This window comes from Schistocerca cancellata, chromosome 10, assembly GCF_023864275.1.
Source record: "Schistocerca cancellata isolate TAMUIC-IGC-003103 chromosome 10, iqSchCanc2.1, whole genome shotgun sequence".
Taxonomy (NCBI): domain Eukaryota; kingdom Metazoa; phylum Arthropoda; class Insecta; order Orthoptera; family Acrididae; genus Schistocerca; species Schistocerca cancellata.
Genome location: NC_064635.1, coordinates 80,212,255 through 80,229,300, shown reverse-complemented (window position 1 = coordinate 80,229,300; position 17,046 = coordinate 80,212,255). Strand labels below are relative to the sequence as shown.

Sequence of the window (17,046 nt, the reverse complement as noted above, 5' to 3'; positions counted from 1 at the left end):
GGAATACCTGTAATGGTACTGTTGTTCCTATGATTGTAGGGTAGGCAACCTTCAGAGGTGATAGTAAGGACCAAAACAAGAAAAAAAATGTGTAGTACAAGAGAAAAAAAACTCTGATAAACATGGGCTCTAAAATGCATACCTTAAGAGCTGTAAGGACTTGTTCGATAGAGATGTGTTTCACACTAGTGAAGGTGAACAAGTGCTCGCAGCTCTTAAGGTATGCATTTTAGAGCCTATGTTTACTAGACATTTTTTGTTATTTTCTGTCAGATTACTACCTCTGAAATTTGTATGCCCTGCATTCTTGGTAATAACAGTACCGGTACATTTTTTCCACGATCAGAGGTATCAGAATGATTTTTTCTTTGAACTATCGACTTGTTCATTTCCAAACCAGGGACTCTCATGTCAAAGCGATACATTTATCCATCTCGATCATCCTTGAAAGTTTGTAACACCATCACGAGATGACTCTGTTTATACGTACATATACAGGCACTGGTGCCTATAACTTTAACACTGTATAGTGTCGTTGGATGACGTTTCTGAACGTGGGATTGTATTCAAAATATTAGGTACTCACTCCCCTCTGCAAATCCTACAAGTCTGTAATGGGAATTTCCGAACACACTGTATATGACAAAACAACAACCAACTATTTTTCATCCTTATCCAAACTTCTGCTGCCATTCTACAGTTCCATTGACCCTTCCTTTTTGTTTAATATTTACATTGTTGACTGCCTCCAAGGAATTCATTACTTTTTTGACCTAGGACTGTGTAGTCCACAGTTCTACGAATGGATTTCAAAAAGTAATTTACATATTATTATGGCAGGTCAAGCAACTTTTACTGAATGCTGCACTACATGTCAAAGTGACATAAATTCATGATACCAGTTTTCTACATAGATGCCAAGTTTCTCTAAACATATACTAAGATGGTATCTGTTCTTTCTGTTCTGTATGTCCGAAAGAACAGATACCATCGGTGACCATGCAGCTCGTTAGAATGAAATTACAATGAAATGAGCACCCTTAGCTGATTACAGGCGTTGACATACGTCAACGGAGACAGATGAAAATGTGTGCCCCGACCGGGACTCGAACCCGGGATCTCCTGCTTACATGACAGATGCTCTGTCCATCTGAGCCACCGAGGACACAGAGGATAGTGCGACTGCAGGGATTTATCTCTTGCACGCCTCCCCCTGATGGATAGAGCGTCTGCCTTGTAAGCAGGAGATCCCGGGTTCGAGTCCCGGTTGGGGCACACATTTTTATCTGTCCCCGTTGACGTATGTAAACGCCTGTAAGCGGCTAAGGGTGTTCATTTCATTGTAATTTCGTTTCTCTAAACAGTGATGAGAACATTTTACCAATTGTTCAGTCTCTCGATGATAAAAATCTGCTCGTTGGTCACTGAGCCAGTTGAGAACTGATTTTTGACTTTCTTCATCAGTGGAAAATCTCTACCTCTTCCCACCTCAGATATTGTTTCTGCTTGCTAGGAATGTGGAAATCACACAGTGTGAGAGTTGAATATCCCAATTAGCATTACCCATGTCGGTATGGCTGTTGTCAAATTGTTGGCACCATTTCATGACAGCTAGGTGCAACATTTTGTTTGGTCCATATACTACTAGAATTTCGCAGTGAAGCTGTGTGCAATTGAGTTGTTTTGCCCAGAATCGAGTGCCCTGTATACTTCAACTTTGGAATACATTTCCAGTTGCTGTGCCATTTCAATCGCATACTCTGATGTAGCGGTTATCTGTACTGTAGCAGAATGTACACTCTCATCTGACAATGCACCTCTCTTGCTGTGCAGTGGTTTTAACATGGGATGATATGTGTAACTCTCTTTCTGAAGTCGCTACGTATAACTGCATTACAGCAAGCAATTCAATTTTGGCTTTTCCTCCTTGTAAATGTGGCATCTCCTAAGTGTGGATCTTCCCCAATGATTACACGTCCTTGGAGTAGATGTGAAAATAAGAGTATGAATTAATGAGCTCCTTGCCAGGCCATGAAGGCCTTAGGAATGCCTACTGGTTGCCATGTCATTCTATGCCTTGCAGTGTCATGCAGATGAGATAAGGAGGAGCATGTTGTCAGCACACCGCCCTCGTGGCCATCTTGTGGACTTTCAAGACTGTGGAGCTGCTACTACTCATTCAAGTGGCTGTCCATTGGCATCATGAGGCTGAGTGCATTCCATATCAGCCCACCCACCAAGAAAAAATCTTTGGCAGTGCTGGGAATGGAACCCTGATTCTCTGTATGGCAGCCACCAACACTGACTGATCAGCTGACACTTAATATAGACTATTAACAAATTTAACTTACACCCAATCACTGTAATAAGTGTTAGTTGACTGTAGTTATTCTTTTGACAGCTGCACATTTCTGTCATTTGACGATAAGGGATCGTGAGAGATGCATGCCATACACTGTATGAGAGGTGCGGATCACTACAAGTTCCTTACTGGTGTACCTGGTACTGAACTTTCTTATTATGCTTTAAATGTATACTTTTTTTTTAAATTTTGCAGCAACAGCAGCAGGCGGCAGTGAAACTGGTGCAAACGCAGGGAGGCACCATCGCGAGCACTGCGCAAGCGACGCAACTGAGAGTCGTGGGGACGGCGGGCGCTGCAACGGCAGCTGGCATCAACTTGGCACACATCGGTGGCAAGCCCGTCATCATCGCGGCAGGCAAAGGGCAGGCAGCCGGTCAGGTGAGTCACACCACGCCACGCCACACAAGTTTCGGTCACTTCTCGTTGTGCAATTGGGTGTGACCAGACAAAATATAGTCCTGAATAGTCGAGTACAGAGCGCCATGATATACCTTCTTGTTATGAGACCTTTTTTTTTTTTTTTTTTTTTTTTTTTTTGCATACCACTACATATGTAAATACAGAGCTGTACCACTTTTATTATCTACGTAGTTGCAGGTTCTTACCGGGAATATTTATTCTTAGTGTATAGATATTCTTTGTTGTCATGGTCTTCAGTCTGAAGTACAATTTGTTGCACCTCTCCACACACGTCTATCATGTGCAAGGCTCTTCGTCTCTGCATAACTGCCGCAACCTATATCCATTAGAACCTGCCTAATGTACTGATGCCTTGGTCTCTCTCTATTGATGTAACTCCCCCACCCCCCACCCCCACCCCCACCCCCTTCCCCTCTGCCGGCTGGGATGGCCGAGTGGTTCTAGGTGCTACAGTCTGGAACCACGCGACCGCTACGGTCGCAGGTTCGAATCCTGCCTCAGGCATGGATGTGTGTGATGTCCTTAGGTTAGTCAGGTTTAAGTAGTTCTAAGTTCTAGGGAACTGATGACCTCAGAAGTTAAGTCCCATAGTGCTCAGAGCCATTTGAACCCCTCCCCTCTCTCCCCCAAAACAGACGCACCCAATTCCTTCCATTACCAAACTGACAATTCTTTGATGCTTCAGGATGTATTCTATCAAGTGATCCCTTCTTTGAGTCATTTTACACCATAAAATCTCTTTTCCCCAGTTCAGTTCACTTTCTCCTTACTTGATACGCCCATCTCCTGTAGAACATACGCCCATCTCCTGTAGAACATTTCAAAAATCTTTACCTCTTTCTTTCCTGATTTGCATGTTGTCCACTTTTCACTTCCACACAAGGCCACACTACAGACAAATATCTTCAGAAAATACTTTCTAACACTTAAGTCTGTATTAGATGTTAACAAATTCATCTATAATTTGCTAGACGGCATAGGTAACAGTATCAGATTAGTTGTTTCTTTTCATGCTATTGTGTAAAGCAGACAACCAGAAATGAATTTTTCTTTTGCTGGACACCTGAGATAATGTTCAACTTAGATGTTCATTAAGTTATTTCTACATCTACATCTACATCTACATCCATACTCCGCAAGCCACCTGACGGTGTGTGGCGGAGGGTACCCTGAGTACCTCTATCGGTTCTCCCTTCTATTTCAGTCTCGTATTGTTCGTGGAAAGAAGTATTGTCGGTATGCTTCTGAGTGGGCTCTAATCTCTCCAATTTTATCCTCATGGTCTCTTGCGAGATATACGTAGGAGGGAGCAATATACTGCTTGACTCCTTGGTTAAGGTATGTTCTCGAAACTTCACCAAAAGCCCATACCGAGCTACTGAGCGTCTCTCCTGCAGAGTCTTCCACTGGAGTTTATCTATAATCTCCGTAACGCTTTCGCGATTACTAAATAATCCTGTAACAAAGCGCGCTGCTCTCCGTTAGATCTTCTCTACCTCTTCTATCAACCCTATCTGGTACGGATCCCACACTGCCGAGCAGTATTCAAGCAGTGGGCGAACAAGCGTACTGTAACCTACTTTCTTTGTTTTCGGATTGCATTTCCTTAGGATTCTTCCAATGAATCTCAGTCTGGCATCTGCTTTACCAACGATCAACTTTATATGATCATTCCATTTTAAATCACTCCTAATGCGTACTCCTTGCTAATTTATGGAATTAACTGCTTCCAGTTGCTGACCTGCTATTTTGTAGCTAAATGATAAGGGATCTATCTTTCTATGTATTCACAGCACATCACACTTGTCTACATTGAGATTCAATTGCCATTCCCTGCACCATGCGTCAATTTGCTGCAGATCCTCCTGCATTTGAGTACAATTTTCCATTGTTACAACCTCTCGATACACCACAGCATCATCTGCAAAAAGCCTCAGTGAACTTCCGATGTCATCCACAAGGTCATTTATGTATATTGTGAATAGCAACGGTCCTATGACACTCCCCTGCGGCACACCTGAAATCACTCTTACTTCGGAAGACTTCTCTCCATTGAGAATGACATGCTGCGTTCTGTTATCTAGGAACTCTTCAATCCAATCAATTTTTTGTAATCTTCAACAGAATCAAGTGCCTGCATATCATTGCTTGCTTTCATTTACCTAAACTATTAAAGTGTCAGAACTGTGTAAATTTCAAAGATGGTAGGGTTTCCCATTCTGACACCTCAGGGCTTGCCTGTGTGGTTACTGGTTCCCACAGAATGCCAGTACATTGCATGTGAAGTACTTCGTATGATATCCTACCATGAATAGTACTGGCCAACAATACACCCGAAGCCTTTATTGCTAGATGAAGTTGTAGTCATTTCTGAGGAAACATGGAAAATCTGTCAAACTCTTCAGGACAGTGTGGTTTATTTGCATGCTTGACCTATAAAATTATTATTTTCACACTTCACTATTAGCAGATTTGCTGCTTTCATAACCAACATTATATAGTCTTCAGTAGATTACAAGCAGACCATTCACTACCAAATAGAAGATGAAAATTAAATTTTACAAAAAGTTAAATTCATACATCTTTTACATGCCATTGTTTTTGTTTTGTTTTTTTAATTACAATTACAGTAATAATGGCCACAGGAAATGTGAAAGAAACACTGGTGTCTTGTGGTCACTGGCCTTTGGCTATACAAATTTGTCACTCTGGCCAGCACAGTGACAATCCACTCTTGACCAAGTATATGCGACTGTTAGGCTCTGATTCCTGCTCATTCAATTGTTATGTAAAATGTAAACATTTTGTAATTATTTCAGAATCCATAATGGATCAAAATTCCTTAATTATGTTTCAAAAAGAAATATTTATCTTAAGTCACACAGACAACGAAGGTACGAGTGTGATTGAAAAATTCTGTCACGCTGCAAGAGGCACCCAAGTCTCAGCTTTATCTTGCAGCACAGGTTGCGGGGTGCGTCAGTCACTGCTATTTACGGTAGGGCATTATACAGCTTGTTTCACGTATAATGTATTTATGTTGTGCGGAAGCCTGTACTGAAGTAGGCAACTCCCAAATGTTGTATGAATTTGACTCCAGTGATCAGACACTGTGTCAGGTGGCATATTTTATAAAACTGAGAGTAGACTATATGGGTCGGGGATGATATTGGAAAGGCATCCCTGAAAATGATTGCACAGTTTAGCAAAGGCATGATGTTTTGATTTATTACTTCTTTACCACTATGTCTATTGCAACACATTTTACGGGCAGTATTCATATATACACTGAACATACTTGACAGATTATTTTATTGTATGACACATACTCCTGGAGATATGGTGTTTTATATGTGGGAATCTGATTCCTTAAAGAATTGAGAGTGAGATTTACTGGTAGTTGTCTGGTCTCCATGCTACCCAGATCTATATCCAACAGTGGGTACTGGCTTGAGTCATAAAAAATGTCTCAAATTTCTTTGTTCAGTTTTCACTAACCAATCACCTACATAAACAGACTACAATTAGCCTGCTTCTGTTTCTGACTATTGAGCAAAATCAGCTTATATTTCAAAAAACATTGACTCAGTGCCCAGTGTACTGAGGAGGTTCACTGTGTGACTTACAGTAACATAGAGGTGTATCGAAGGCTGCAATATCTTTGACTGTCTGTGAACATTTAGCTATGAAGATCTGTTCTTGATGGATTCGACTCAATTTGACCAAAACTCAAAAACAGGCTTGTGTCCATTGGTGTGAGGAAAGACTCAAAACATTTAATCAAGGGAAATTCAAAATCGGTATAAAACATTGTAACAGGAGACAGAACTTTAATATACATTGAAGAGCCAAAGAAACTGGTACACCTTGTAGAGCTCCCATGAGCACGTGGAAGTGCTGCAACACAATGTGGCAAGGGCTCGACTAATGTCTGAAGTAGCGCTGGAGGGAACATACACCATGAATCCTGCAAGACTGTCCATAAATCCGTAATCATACAAGGGTATGCGGATCTCTTCTGGACAGCATGTTACAAGGAATCCCAGATATGCTCAATAATGTTCATGTCTGGGGAGTTTGGTGGCCAGCGGATGTGTTTAAACTCAGAAGAGTGTTACTGGAGGCACTTTGTACCAATTCTGGATGTGCGGGGTGCTGCATTGCCTTGCTGGAATTGTCCAAGTCTGTCGGAATGCACAATGGACATTAACAGATTGCAGGTGATCAGACAGGATGCTTACGTATGTGTTACCTGTCAGAGTTGTATCTAGACATATCAGGGGCCCCATATCACTCCAGCTGGACATGCCCCACAGCATTGCAGAGCCTCCACCAGCTTGAACAGTCGCCTGGTGACATGCAGGGTCCGTGGATTCGTGAGGTTGTCTCCATACCCGTATTCATCCATCTGCTCGGTACAATTTGAAACGAGACTCGTTCGACCGTTTCCAGTCATCAACAGTCCAATGTCAGTCTTGATGGACTCAGATGGGGTGTAAAGCTTTGTGTTGTGCAGTCATCAAGGGTACACCAGTGGGCCTTCGGCTCTGAAAGCCCATGACGATGATGGTTCGCACACTGACACTTGCTGGTGGCCCAGCATTGAAATCTGCAGCAGTTTGTGGAGGGGTTGCACTTCTGTCACATTGAACAATTCTCTTCAGTCGTCGTTGGTCCCATTCTTGCAGGATCTTTTTCCAGCCTTAGTGATGTCAGAGATTTTATATTTTACCCAATTCCTGATATTCACGGAAACTCGTGAAATGCTTGTACGGGAAAATCCTAACTTCATCGCTTCCTTGGAGATGCTGTGTCCCATCCTCATGCGCCGGCTACACCACCACATTCAAAAACTCACTTAAATCTTGATAACTTGGTATTGTAGCACCTGTAACTAATCTAACAATTGCACCAGACATTTGTTGTTTTATATAGGCTTTGCCAACCACAGCACCGTATTCTGCCTGTTTACAATTCTCTGTATTTGAATAGGCATGCCTATACCAGTTTCTTTGGCACCTCAGTGTCTTTGCAAGAGCTGAAAACAACAGCTGTCACTTGTTTGCATGTTGCAAGATGAACTGAATTGATAAAAGTTATTCAATCATGAAGCACTTCTGAGAAAATGACAGCTTGCTTCTACAAGTACTCTGGACATATGACTGTTCTGCTATAGGATTGAAGAGCAGTTAATGCCAGATGGTACCAGTATATTACAATTTGTTTGCCACAAGTCATTGATGAAATTGGGAAAAAACAACTGAAAATATTGCTACATTCTTCATCACAGCAAATCCAGCTGTCAAACAACACCTCAAACAACTGACTATTTGTCCATACTCACCCAGTTTATTACCTGATGACTTATAATTGTTTCTGAACAGAGGTTGTGTGGACATATGATTTTCATCAACTCCAGAAGCTACTGTGTCATTCCAGAACTGTTTCTGAGGTGTCAACATCAGAGTAGCAAAAACTTTTCCATAATTGGTTCAGTTGTATACAATCTGTGCATATTGTAAATTAAAGTCTATCACATCAGTTTCTGTCTGTATGTTACGGGTAATCTGAGGAACTTGTGTAGGTGTTTTGATACAGTCTTCACTAATAGATAAACTGATTCACAGGGAAGGTTTGTGTATATCACTACATATTGTGAACAAGTCGCCTGGCTGTATATATTTAGCATTACCCATGCAAAACTGGATGGGTCACTAGTAGTGTATAAATTTTAAAGGGGAATGCTTTGGGAAACATACCAAAAATTTTTTTCTTTAATTGTTCTTGGTAAAAGGTAAAAGAGGAACTTCTGCTCTAATGAGGGAAACTTATGCATTGATCCTCTTTGATTTTTTTATAGTTACAGGTTATCAACTTCCTTAAACAATAAAACACAACTCTAAAAAAAATACGAATAGTTGCCTTTGAACATTATATGATTTTTGAGTGCTGTCAACTGTAAAACGGTTCAACTTCATAATGGTACTCACGGGTAGCTCAGTACGTAGCATAGAAGCCAAGTAATTGTGAAAGCAGTAATCCAGATCTCACTAGTTGAAACTTTTTCTCACTTTTATTTAAATTTGCTATTTATCAACAAATGGAAATGTTTAAAAAACTGAATTGTAATTATTTACTTAAATAAGATTTTTAATTACTAATTGCATGAAAATATTTACAAGTAATTGAAGTTGGTACAAAAATACGGAATGTGAAATAGAAAATAAAATACATAGATTAAACAGTGTACACACACACACACACACACACACACACACACACACACACACACACACACACACACACACTGATTCAGATGCCCCTACCAATTTCGTTTTATGGAACCCACAATTCTATATCTGTCCTTCAAAAACCACACATGAGATTTTCATATTTTCTTGCTCAATACATGCGCACTATTAGTCTTACAGAAAAAGGAACAGTGTCTTTTTGTAGGAAATGAAAATTTTGTATTGGGACAAGCTTTTTCTGGTGGCCACATTTTTCGAGTTATTCAAGAAAAATGTACAAAAGTGACCTTCGAATACATCTCTGTCCCCACTCTTAATCTTCACCGGTCAGCGTTTATTGTATGTTGCTTCATGAACTACTCCCGATATTCAACTTTTTTTGGTCTCTATTGATTGATCTACTAAGTTGAGTGAGTTGTTAACATATTAATTTAAATGTGCCCATGAGAATAATGAAAGGAAAATTACTTTTGTAAACACTATGCTAAAACTACACTGAAACGCCCAAGAAACTGGTAAAGGCATGCGGTCAGCAAATGCCTATATAAGACTACAAGTGTCTGACGCAGTTGTTAGACTGGTTACTGGTGCTACAGTGGCAGGTTATCAAGATTTAAGTGAGTTTGAATGTGGTGTTATAGTCAGCGCACGAGCAATGGGACACAGCATCTCCGAGGTCATGATGAAGTCAGGATTTTGCCATATGACCATTTCCCAAGTGTACCATGAATATCAGGAATCGCGTAAAACATCAAATCTCCGACATCACTGCAGCCCGAGAAAGATCCTGCAAGAATGGGACCGACAACGGCTGTAGGGAATTGTTCAACATTACAAAAATGCAACCCTTCCACAAATTGTTGCAGATTTCAATGCTGGGCCGTCAACAAGTATCAGCATGTGAACTGTTCAACGAAACATCATTGTTATGGGCTTTCAGAGCCAAAGACCTACTCGTGTACCCTTGATGATTGCATGACACAAAGCTTTATGCCTCACCTGGGCCCATCAACACTGACATTGGACTGTTGATGACTGGAAGTGTGTTGCCTGGTCGGAGAGTCTCATTTAAAAGTGTGTCAAGCAAACGTATGTATACAGGTATGGAAACAACCTCATGAATCCATGGACCCTGCATGTCAGCAGGGGACTGTTCAAGCAGGTGGAGGCTCTGTAATGGTGTGGGGCGTGTGCAGTTGGAGTGATATATGACCCCTGATATGACTCTTGACATCTGACATGTAAGCAAGCATCCTGTCTGATCACCTGTACCCACTCATGTCCGTTGTGCACTCTGAAGGACTTGGGTAATTCCAAAAGGACAATGTGACACCCCACACATCCATATTTGCTACAGAGTGCCTCCAGGAACACTCTTCTGAGTTTAAACTCTTCCGCTGGCCACCAAACTCTCCAGATGTAAACATTATTGAACATATCTGGGATGCCTTGCGATGTGCTGTTCAGAAGAGATCTGCACCCCCTCGTACCCCTATGGATTTATGGACACTGCTGCGGGATTCATGGTGTCAGTTCCCTCCAGCACTACTTCAGACATTAGTCGAGTCCATGCCACATCATGTTGTGGCACTCCTGTGTGCTTGTGGGGGGCCTACACTATATTAGGCAGATGTATCAGTTTCTTTGGCTCATCGGTGTAATTACATTGACAGTTCGATCCAGACTTAACTCTTACAAGCAAAGTAGTTTTGTACTCAGCAGGTGTGATGAATACAATAATCTAATTGTTTATTTTGTACATCTAAAATTCACAAAATTGTTAGGTAAAATCTTCATGAACTTCACTTTTACATTTGTAACCGCTCTACGGAGCCATTTGGTAGGGGCAGCTGAAACACCCTGTGTGTGTATCTGTTTTAAAAATAAGGCATCTCACATGACTGTATTGACTTTCAATTAAAAATAAAAGATGTGATGTTTATTAAAAATTATCATTAAATATTTGTTAACTCACATTTCCATATGTAAATAAATATGGAACTTAGTTGTTACTAAAGACATGTGAATCAATAATTGTATGACTACAAAAATCTTAAGCTATACCTGCCAGCATTCTGTGATATGTTAATTAGCTAGGAATGGTAAAAAATTTTCTAATTTTCGAAGGTTATTCTCCCCCCCCCCCCCCCCCCCCTTCTCTCTCTCTCTCTCTCTCTCTCTGTGTGGAAAGAAGTTGCATGTGTAATATTTTCTTCTGAATTTGGACAACTGTGAAACCATAAGGCTTCTTGGACTTTCTTTTCATCTCTTCCCAGAAGCTTTTCACTATGCCACTTCTTTTCTTTATGTATTATACATTATTATTTTATTATTACCATAAGAAATCATTTGTAATCTATGTGTGGTACGTGCAGAATGTGCTGCTGACGACAACCCAAGCGAGCAGTGGGCAGACGCAGCAGCAGACGGTGGTCCTCGCATCGAGGGCGCAGGGCGGGGCCCTTGTGCTGCAACCGGGGGCTGCTGGCGGTGCGCAACAGATCCTGCTGCCACCAGGTGCGCTCAACCTGAAGACGCTGCAGGGACTCAAGGTCATCCCGCTGTCTCAGGCCACGGCAGCTGCTGCAGCGAAAGGTGCTTACTGGAATGGGTATAGATGGCAGTGTAGTTTCTGCATTGCCTCTTATTTCTGCACTAAATTTCTGTTACAAATGAAATTATTGTCTTGGTAACTACTAAATAATCATCGTAATTAACAGCATCTAGGCAATTCTGGAAAGTAAAAGGGTTTTCTAGAAGTTCTTTCTTCTATGGCCAAAAACAAGTAAGAAGCTGCACTAGCAGTGAACACAGAAAACCATTAAATCCTCCTCATGTTTCCATCACAAATTTCAGCTCTTAAGACACATTTCAATTCACAATAACACTACAACACAAATTTGAAATGCATGTAAATTGTAGTAATTGCTAAATAAAGTATAGTGTCTGCATGCAGCATGTAACGCTACCACTGACCACCTTAAAACAACAATGGATCTAACGTTATACCTCTGTGAGGAATTTTTGAAAATTGTGACCATGAGATAACCTAAGAAACAGAACAATAAAACTAGGATTTGTTTCTGAAACACCACAGCAATGTATAACAAAACAGTAAAAGGTGGGTCAGGAACAGACATTCTCCCTGCACAAAAGCAGGTTGTAACACTACAGAATTAAACCGATCACCAGCCTAATTAGGCATTCTTGTGTCAAGCAAAATGATAAAACAGAAGGCAGTGCTAAGGCTAACCTAACTTCACACACACACACACACACACACACACACACACACACACACACACACACACACTAAACTCTTTACTTATAACTGTTCATACAACAACAAAGCAACCTAACCTTGCAGATAATGTGCTACTAAGAAACAAATGGCCAGTGAGATAGTAAGCAGTAACATATGCTTCTCAACAACATGTACCTTAAATGAACTAGGTGTAACAGTTTATAAAAACAATGAAACTATTAGCAGTACTGAACAGGGAAAAGCTTGAAACAATTCTGAATTGAAATCAGGGGGTCTGCTAATGATCATAATCTAGAACTTCATTACTTACAAGGGAACCTCCCCATCGCATCCCCCTCAGATTTAGTTATAAGTTGGCACAGTGGATAGGCCTTGAAAAACTGAACACAGATCAATCGAGAAAACGGGTAGAAGTTGTGTGGAACTATGAAAAAAATAAGCAAAATATACAAACTGAGTAGTCCATGCGCTAGATAGACAACATCAAGGGTAATGTGAGCTCAGGAACGCTGTGGTCCCGTGGTTAGCATGAGCAGCTGCGGAACGAGAGGTCCTTGGTTCAAGTCTTCCCTCGAATGAAAAGTTTAATTTTTTATTTTCAGTTTATGTGACAAGCAGTGAAGAACAACAAGGAAAAATTGAAAAGGGAATTAAAATTTAAAGAGAAGAAGTTATTGTCATTCTTTCAAAAATGGGATGGATGGTTTATAGGATGAATATTAACACCTCAACATAATGGGTCTTCTTCTTCTTCTTCTTCTTTTAAATTGTTCCAAAAAAAAAATTTTTTTTATTAATTAAAACATCCCATAATGAATGACATTACATATAGAGACATAAAGACACCTTTTAAAGCTCAAAATAATGAGCTAAACAATTTTGAAGATCACCAACAATAAAATACTGAGTATACTCGGGCACTGGACTTTGTTTGAAACATCCTGAAACTTGTAGTCATATTTTAGTTTCTGTGTATCTGTGAAGTCTAACCATGTATTTCACGACAGTTTCTGGTGAACATTAATCTTCGAGGAGCTGGCTGGAGCACAGTGGATGTACAGGGTGATTATAATTAAAGTTAAACTTCCAAACTGCTGTAGAAATAACACCACTGGTGAGAATGACATCAAACTGCAGCAGAATATTATCAGAGAAAAGGGGGGGGGGGGGGGGGGGAGGAATGTATTGTAGAAAAAAATGAATAGTTACAAAAAAATGAATAGTTACAAAATGTAGATTAGATTAGTTTTTCGTTCCATAGATCCGTGCTGAGGAGATCCTCGTGGATGTGGAACATGTCTTTTTTTTATTTTTTCCAGCTGAAATAACAATACTAATAGTATGAATATATACAATACATCATTTGTTTGTATTAAAAAATTCATCAATGGAGTAGGAGGAGTTGGCCTCTATTAAGTCTTTCAGGCTCCTTTTAAACTGATCTTTATTTGTAACAAAATTTTTTATGTTTGCTGGCAAATTATTGAAGATGAGCGTTCCTGAGTAGTGGACCCCTTTTTGAACTAAAGTAAGTGCTTTTAAGTCCTTGTGCAGATCGATTTTGTTCCTGGTATTGTATGTATGAACTGAGCTGTTTGTTGGAAAAAGAGATATATTATTTAGGAAAAATTTCATTAAGGAGTAAATATACTGAGAGGCAGGAGTTAGTATACCCAGTTCTTTGAACAGGTTTCTACAGGAAGTCCGTGAATTTACTCCACAAGTGATACATATTACACGCTTTTGGACTCTGAAAACTTTTGTTTGACTTGAAGAGTTACCCCAAAATATTATACCATATGACATTATGGAATGAAAGTAGGCAAAGTATGCAAGCTTTTTCATTTTTATGTCGCCTATGTCTGCTAACACTCGAATTGGAAATACAGATTTGTTAAGGCATTTCTGCAGTTCTGTGGTGTGCTCCTCCCATCTGAATTTATTCTCAAGTTGTAATCCCAGGAATTTAAGACTGCTGACCTCTTCTATCTGCTCTTCTTTATACTTTATGCATATGCTGGGTGGAAACCTCTTACAGGGTCTGAATTGCATATAGTGAGTCTTTTCGAAGTTGCTTTAAACCATTTATTAATATCCATGAAAATATCATTAGCAGATCTTTCTAAAGGTGTAGCAATAGATGGTGCTTTAAGTATCATAATTTAATAGCAGTCGACTACAAATGACAAATGAATCATACAGCAATGCCTAAGGTGTATGTTTGACATTAAACAAACTCTACTACTCAGTGTGCACGGGTGTACAGGTGTGATACCATTAGTTACGTAAGCCCATCCACCACAGCAAGGTCATATCACATTGGATGAGAAAAATCAGTTTATAATTGTCCTGAGGCCGAAAAGTGCATAAAAAGCACCAGTCGTAATCAAATCAGAGTGTTAATTTCTGTATGACTGGTGCAAAACATGTTCAATATGCTGTCCACCGTTTTCTGCAACAAGTTGAAATCAAGAAACAGCATGTTCCAATTGCTGAGGAATTTAAATTAGAAGATGAGACACTAAATGTAGTAGATGAGTATTGCTATTTGAGCAGTAAAATAACTGATGGTAGCTGAAGTAGAGAGGATATAAAACGCAGACAGAAAATAACAAGAAAAGCTTTTCTCAAAAAGTTTCATTGTGGAGACTGTTATAATCATCTCGTATTGAAGTCCGCTTTAAATTTCAAGCATCTGTAAAAGATCGCCAATCTTGGGGATTTTGCGTCGATTTAAATTTGGCATGTATGTTTCGTTGTTTCCGCAACAATGTTCTCACCCGTTTTGTGTACCGAGGAGGATCAGCTCCGTCGTTTGTTAAATTATTTGGTTTAAATCTCTCAATTGCTGCTGATACTATTTCTTTGAATTCAAGTCACATCTGGTCTACACTTACATTATTAATTTGGAAGGAGTGGAGACACTCTCTTAGGAAGTCGTCAAGTGAATTTTTATCTGCTTTTTTTGAATAGGTATATTTTTTGTTTATTTTTGGAGGATTTTGGGGCTACAATTTTCAATCTCGCTTCAACAACCCTGTGTTCAATAATCCTGGTATCCGTTTTGATGCTCATTAATTAACTCAGGATTATTTGTTGCTAAGAGGTCAAGTGTGTTTTCACAATCGTTTACTATTCGCGTGGGCTCGTGAACTAACTGCTTGAAAAAATTTTCAGAGCATGCATTCAGCACAATTTCGGGTGATGTTTTATGCATACCTCCCGAGTTAAACGTGTATTTTTGCCAACATTTTATCTTGATATAAAACATTTTGTGCCCCTTGTTAGGGTTTCTTTCCATTCCAGTTGTGTGAGGAACACAGGAAAGATGAATGTCTAATGCTCTAATTAGTCTAATTTTATCTTCACGGTTCCTAGTAGAGCGATACGTAGGGAGCTGAACAATATCTCTAGGTTCTTCACTTAGTTCTGCTTCTTGAAATAGTGTTAGTGGTTTTTTGCAGGATAAGTGGAGCCTATCTTCACACCTCTTCGAATTGCCATCCACGTTGATGCAGCGCTTCCAGGACGGTGAGGTGTGGCGGCCCCAGTTCAAATCTGTCTGCTGGATTGACAGCATGGTTTGATGTGCCAGCCAGCCTGAATGGGGGCTTTAGGCAGTTTTCCACACCCCAATAGGTGAATAGTGGGCTGGTACCCAAGTCCCATATCAGTTACATGATTTGCAAACATCTAAAAAACTTTCACTCAGTTTCAGATGATTAAAACTATACGCAGACAGTTGGTCAATGTACACATGTTCTGTCCCAGAAGGTAAAGGGGTAGCATCAGGAAGGGCACAAGGCCACCCCTTAAAAACCAATCATGCTAGATGTGTTAATAACAAGTGCAGGACAAAGGCACAAGAAAAAAATAAAGAAAGAAGATGAGTTTGAGTCTGTCTTCAAGAGCCTGAGAATTCAGGTTTTTCTAAACTTCACTGACACTCCCCACGAGTTGGACCTGTGACCATTTGTGCTGCCCTCATTAATGTATTTCTGTGACTGCATCAAAGAAAATATTGAGTTTACAATTAAAATTATTAAGCTCACTGTTTTGCAAATACCTTGCAGGTCGGCAGCAGGTTTACGCACGCATCCTGAGCCCTGGCATCCGAGCTCAGGGGGCGACTATTGCTACCAGTGCAGCCAACATCATGGTTGCAGCACAGCAACAGCAATCGGGAGGAGTGGCAGCACATGCTGTCGGAGGTGCGGGTGACAACGCTGGATCTGGGACCAACCCTGACCAGTGAGTATCTGACAGGGAGAAGAGTCTGGTAGTGAATACACTAAATCAAGTTGTGCACCCTAGAGTCGCACACGCCAGTATCCTCTTGAAGATGTAGAATGCATTTTCTTTAGTGGGTTACAGTAGCAAATCTTTAGAAATCAAATGTCCTTTCTGATAAGATGTTTGAAAAATGCATCCTAAGAAGTAGTTTAAAAGCAACAAAACAAGTGTTTTAAAATGAGGAAGAACTGGGGCAATAAATGTGATTGGATTCAAACTTTGTCTGTTATTCATAATGCGTTTTATTTACAGATGTTGGACAAATGTGCTTTTCATGTAAATGAATAATGGTTTCGAATAAGTATTTTTATTTGTTATTATTGAGTAATAATTTTATCTATATTTGTCATTTGTCATTTAAATAACTTTTGCCCAAGTCTTACAGAAAGGAAGCATATTGTGCATGCACACACTCTAAATTTGCAGTCTACACACGGGTAAGTGCTTGCTCG

The 17,046-nt window shown here is 40.1% G+C and overlaps 1 protein-coding gene and 1 non-coding gene across 2 annotated transcripts in view; one reads left to right on the top strand and one right to left on the bottom strand.

Moving 5' to 3' along the window:
• The window catches only part of LOC126106882 (nuclear factor related to kappa-B-binding protein), a 194,237-nt gene that overhangs the window by 164,551 nt on the left and 12,640 nt on the right, over positions 1–17,046 (top strand). The window contains exons 21-23 of the mRNA XM_049913296.1: positions 2,558–2,743; positions 11,412–11,631; positions 16,375–16,552. Of these exons, the coding sequence (XP_049769253.1) occupies positions 2,558–2,743; positions 11,412–11,631; positions 16,375–16,552 (584 nt within the window). The remainder of the gene's footprint in view (positions 1–2,557; positions 2,744–11,411; positions 11,632–16,374; positions 16,553–17,046) is intronic.
• Positions 1,092–1,165, bottom strand: Trnat-ugu (transfer RNA threonine (anticodon UGU)). Its single transcript has one exon. It is a non-coding gene; the product is annotated as a tRNA-Thr (tRNA).